Below are 5808 nucleotides of genomic sequence, written 5' to 3'. Positions count from 1 at the left end.
TTACTTTAGTTCATTTTTATTTTTATATGAGAACGTTACGGTTTATATAAATTTTGTAGTTTGGCGTTTGTGTAAGTAATAAAATTGCGTTGATTTATTTTATTGGTTATATTTCAAGTGTTCGCATTACTTTTCACTTCATATTGCTGTGCAATATTTATGTATCCTACGATTACTAAGCATTTGCAGTGCGTTATATTTCTTCAAAAAGAATAAAATTGAAATAACAAGCAAAATTTAATTGATTTACACAAAAGGATTATGTTCATGGTAAGTATCCGCTATATCTAAGAATCTTCATAATAATAATATAAGTATGAGATATAAATAATTACACAAACTAGCTAGAAAAATATCTTTATAACGCATTGAAGCTGTAATTAACTCATTGAAACTAATATACAATCATTGACGTAGAATAATAATTTGTAAATATCAACACATCCCGTTCCAAACTTTCTTAAAATCAACATATTTTCGTTACAGTTACAAATACAAATATTTTATAACCTCATCTCAACAATATCGACGCAATATTTTAAACTTCACCAACCACCTTTACAAGCAGTACCATATTACCAACCAAACTATTTGCCAAATAATTACTTCCATCAAGAAACGGATTCCAGTGAAGACTCCGATGGAAGACGATGTAAATGCTCATGTTTTGACTGTTCACGACCTAAACGATGTTGTAGAAAAGTATGTAGAAACTGCAAGACAAAAGAGATCCAAGGACTTGTCGTGATACCCTATCCTGTTCCCCTGCTAATGTATTCTACAGAAAAAACAGTTGAAAATTCAACTAAAGCAAAGGAAAATAAAACAAAATTACTTTCCCTTGAAAGTGAAAATATAAGCACATTCTCTACAGCTCCAGTTTATGTAGAAGATGGTGATGATATAAAAAATGTTAATACAAATAAGGTACATTTAGGAGCATCTAATCACAAATACTCAAACTTGAAGAATATAAATAAAAATAAATATATGGTGGCGCGGATTAATGAGGACTACAGACCAAATAAGAATACTGTTATTAGGTATAAGAAATTGGATGACAGGAAGAAATACGAAGTGATACCTTTGCCTAATAAGTTAGCTATTGAAGTACTAAAGGGGCTGCAAAAATATGACGACCTTAAACTGAAATAATAAGGTGTATTTCGCATTTTTCATAAAATCTGTCGCAAGCCGGTGAATTTTTTTTCGCATAGTTTTCTCAGCCATTTAAAGCAATGTTGGTAAATGTATAGGAAATAATTTGTAAAATATATTATTAATTTTATTCGTGGCTTTCCAATTTATATTTTGTCAAGCCCTATGCGTACTGCTTATTGAAAAACTATGATTACCGAAAGTTCATTGTACATATCATAAAGGCAAATTTTGTAATAAAAATAGAATATAAGCTTGTTTACCCGGGGAAACTAATGCTGTACAGTTTCTAAATACTTCCGAAAATTCCGCTATATTTATTATCTACGCATAAAAAGTATAACTCGATTTCTGTTTTAAAAGGGTTCAATCCATTTCGAATTTTATTATAATTTGACACAAATACCTATTTTCAACACTGCAATCCTCTCACTTCACTCACGTTTTCGCGGCAAAATTCTGATGGTCAGATATTAACGAATTAACCGATGTTTGGACAATGGCGCGTGTCGTGACCTTTCAGAGGAGTACGAGACTGCGCGTGAGTCGGGGTCACTGATGTTAGAGTATTTTTAGAGTTGAAAGTTCAAAATACGTTTATTCAGACGCGCTGTGACCGACGCGCCACCGCACGTAGTTTCCGGTAATTATTGATTTTTCAGCTTAATTTGGATTCAACAGGTGTGGATAAACTAATTTAATATCTATTTAGTATAGGTAGTTGTTTTTTGGTGCCTACATATGATTCTCATTTTTATAATGTTTCAATACCATGTATACCATGTATGTAATACATATTATAACAAGTTTTATTATACTCTAGTATAACAAAATAATATTGAATACTTAAACTAATAATTCTATATTATTATGTTGGCATCTACGTGTAAAAAATGGCTTCATAATTAATTTCTTGAGTAAGTATTCCATAAGTAATTCCTAGTAATATTATGATCAATATTCTATTAAGTTTGAGCCCAATCGAATCCGACGTTTATGTAGAGTACAATATTACCTACAATTCGTTAAAAACATTAAGGAAACAACGTGATAAATCCTTAACTAATACATAGAGTAAACTGCTCTTATACGGGTAACTGGGTAGGAAGGTTTGTATATCAATTACTATTTACAAATTGGTTATAAGCTGACAACTAAAATTAATTAGATGACATTTTCTACCTTGTTTTGTGATTATTTGCATTGTAATATATTTCGCACGATATATGAACGCCTATGAATAAATGTAAGCAATATCTACATCACACGATCTGAAATCGGTAACGCCTATTATAAAAACTATAGCAAATTCCTTTTTAGGATATTTGCTATTCGAAAATTTAAGAGTTCAGACTTATATAATTTTTGTTTTATTTCAATATCAAAGTATTTTTACTTGGATAGTTTTATTTGTATATTTATTTTTATTGAATTTATGAAACTTGGTGTAGCATAAAAAGCTTGCTAGTAATTAAGAAGCTCTATTTATCTCCTTTTTAATTATAAGATGACCTGCTGTTATAAGTTTGACAGCTAAATATACCTTAATTATTATTCAGTTATTGGTCATTGGTTAAACTTGATTTTTTTAAGTTTGTGATGTATTTAAAATCAAAATAAAATAAATCAAATCTATTAGGAATGTAATTAAAAGAATGTTTAACTTAATTAAATATATTTATTTCTTATTCATAAGAAGTACACAGCCGTTTTTGACGTGAGGATTTTTCCATTTATAATGAAAATTTCATACAATTCCAAATATTGAACAAAATAAATTATAAAACATTAATAAATTTTAGACCACAATTCCTTATAGCTATTAACATACATATAACTTTTACATTAACTAATAACCTAAGTTATATAACATATACTAAAACCAACATAAAAACCAACACGAAGCACAGACTTAGTCCGCGCAAATACTTTATGTAGAACGTCAATTTTGTACTCAAAGTACCATCACAATATCGAAATAACAACAATAAATGCACAATCCAAAATACACGTGCACTCTACAGACTGCGCGGGGAACTATGGCAGTAACGATCACAGATTGTGATTTCTACAGAATAAATATATATTTAAATTTACATACATGTTAGGAAAAAAAATCAAAATTTACTAGTCATTCCTTAAGGATATAAAAACATTGTTCAATGGACGTAAACGGGGACAAATTTCTATAAAAACATTTTGGAGTTCGGATTAAATATATAAAATATAGCACAGCTATTTTTAACGTCAGTGGCGAAAACACAGTGAGTCCGCGCCGTAAAATAACAACTGACGTGTGCTCTATGGTGCAGCGGTCTATGGATTTTATGATCTGTGGCCGTGTGCCCGTCCATAGACAACCGTTTCTCAACATAATACGTGTAATTTTTTCTAACACGGGGCGTGTTTTCACTTGGCCACTTGTATGGTTAGTGAGTTTATCAACTCTTGAAAGTCGGTCACGTACCAGCTAGCTCTCTTTTTCACTTCGTCGCGCACTACGTTGCCCCCAAAACCTGAAACCACAGACAATATTTGTAAGAGTTTTTTTTATTTAAAACTAGCTACCGACCCCGGCTCCGCCCACGTTTAAAATTTTTTCCAGGACAAAAGTCCCTCTCTATATTTTCCCTGGATAAAAATAAGCTAGACCATAATACAGCAGTGTACACTGGATTAAATTCAATACAGTAGTTTTAAGTGTGACGCATATACAAATATACCATCAAATAAAAATGAATAGCCGATAATACAAAAATACGTGACTGTAAAATTAATTGTATAAACAAATTTCACTAATTTCAAAGTTATTTATACGATACAATTTAAGCTCCATAATCGTATGGCAAATTTATATTAAGAGCTTACCAATGAATCCGTCAGCGGGCGGGCTCGCCTCGGCGTCGGTGGCGCCGTCACCGATGATGACCAGCCGCTGGTACCCGAGCTGCTCCTTCAGCCGCCTCACCACCAGCCCCTTACCACCCGACCGGGATGTGGGCTCGTTCTCGTCGAATCCCGCGTAATCGCCTGCAAGGAAGGAAAGAATGGGATTAGAAATGTAGAGTTCAATTTATTTTTTTTATTTTACTATTACAAAGAAATTATTTTTTTTTTTATTTATTTCTTGACAATTGTCAAGTATACCTCGCTTACATTCTATTTACAATAAAATATTTAACTAAACATGTACGTATATAGTCTAAACTTATTTTTATCGCGTTAAAAAGTTGTTCCTGCTACCTCCACTGCAGGGTTGAGTGGAACGGTTTTATAGGTTTCACCGGTCTTCCGACGATATCTACGATCGGAGTATAGCATCGTCTGAACGAGCATTGAGTCCAGTCCCCAACACTGTATACACACCGGCATACCGACCAAAAGCCGCGGTGGCCTCTTCGGCGCATATGAGACGGCCCGGGATATCTTAATATGTTCTAACCTAACCTATCCAATGACAGTATTATAATTAGTGCTGGTCTGAAAAAGATTGAATTTAGCGGTAACACGGTCTAATGTTGCATGTATTTACAAAAATCACATTTATTTTTTTTTCTGTTTGTGATGTGAACACCATACATGAATAAATCAAAGAATAATGGCACTTTATTGTAATAAAGTGTCATTGATTTATTCATACGATAACTTAGACACAAGCAGCGCATTAAAATATCTCAATCAATTAATAAGCTTGGACGATATACGAGAGAACCAACTACGACAAATACCTTGCATAAAATAACAATATAAGAATAAAATTGTCCAAAAAGTTTTTTACTTATGCTACTTATGAATCGTTACTTTCATCATGAACGCAATAAACTGTTTCCAGTATCGTTACCTATACATTTTAACACAATTATCCATAAAATTATATCATATATAATTAATTGATAAACATTATTTTGTGTTCTCACGTACTGTTTATCTGGGTTTCCCATTAACCAGAAATATATTCCGATTGCAAACACGAGTGAACATAATGATTTCCTTGATTCTGTTGTTGCGAAGAAGTTATTTATGACAAACTAGATTCGATAAAGAGACAACGCCTACGCGGCCACACTTCTTTCTTGTCAACAAGATAACGACTATCCTTTTTAAAACATTTCGCCTTCCTCGGTATCTTTAAAGTATATTATTTAATCCTAATTGCAAATATAAAAAGTTCGTAAACACGTTACATGTACATACATACATAAACGCCTTAATAAAGGGCAACGATGATAAAAATGACAAACAAGCCTTTATCATTTACAAGACATTATATTCATTGGAAACAACAGGGAAAATAAGTTTGCCTTTAGTTAGCGAAAATACCTTTTGTTAGTTTAAAAATAAAAAATCCAATGTTACATAACGAGTTGTACAACCCCCTCCCGCGCCTGTAACGCATCGTAACGTTTTACAAGACCCAAATTGCGTTACGTAATACTTGAACGACCCCAACATATACTTAAAGAGTTAGCACTGTGTTAACCTATCTTTAAAGAAAATACATAGGCGTTATGGGAAGGAAGAAGTTGTCTATAAAAGTGCTATGTCGGGCAACGCATCTTTAAGCCCTCTGGTATTGCAGATGTTCATGGGCGACAGTGATCACTTAGCAATAGGTGAACCGTATGCTCGTTTGCACCCTATAACACAAAA

General features: G+C 32.6%; 2 protein-coding genes across 2 annotated transcripts; one reads left to right on the top strand and one right to left on the bottom strand.

The window, feature by feature from the left end:
- Positions 1–36: 36 nt before the first annotated feature.
- Positions 37–1288, top strand: LOC115439826. The gene is made up of 2 exons (XM_037446947.1): positions 37–270; positions 487–1288. The coding sequence occupies exons 1-2, from the start codon at positions 262–264 to the stop codon at positions 1153–1155; spliced, it is 678 nt and encodes a 225-aa protein (XP_037302844.1). The 5' UTR covers positions 37–261; the 3' UTR covers positions 1156–1288.
- Positions 1289–2816: 1528 nt separating this feature from the next.
- LOC119193359 (phosphoserine phosphatase-like) lies at positions 2817–4188 on the bottom strand (the record flags this gene model as incomplete). Its single annotated transcript, XM_037446948.1, is given in 2 exon segments — positions 2817–3674; positions 4027–4188. Coding segments are annotated over 2 exon segments (269 nt in total), but the record flags the coding sequence as incomplete, so codon positions are not given.
- Positions 4189–5808: the final 1620 nt, after the last annotated feature.

Source organism: Manduca sexta, unplaced genomic scaffold, assembly GCF_014839805.1.
Source record: "Manduca sexta isolate Smith_Timp_Sample1 unplaced genomic scaffold, JHU_Msex_v1.0 HiC_scaffold_430, whole genome shotgun sequence".
Lineage (NCBI taxonomy): Eukaryota > Metazoa > Arthropoda > Insecta > Lepidoptera > Sphingidae > Manduca > Manduca sexta.
This window is presented reverse-complemented; position numbering and strand designations above follow the sequence as displayed.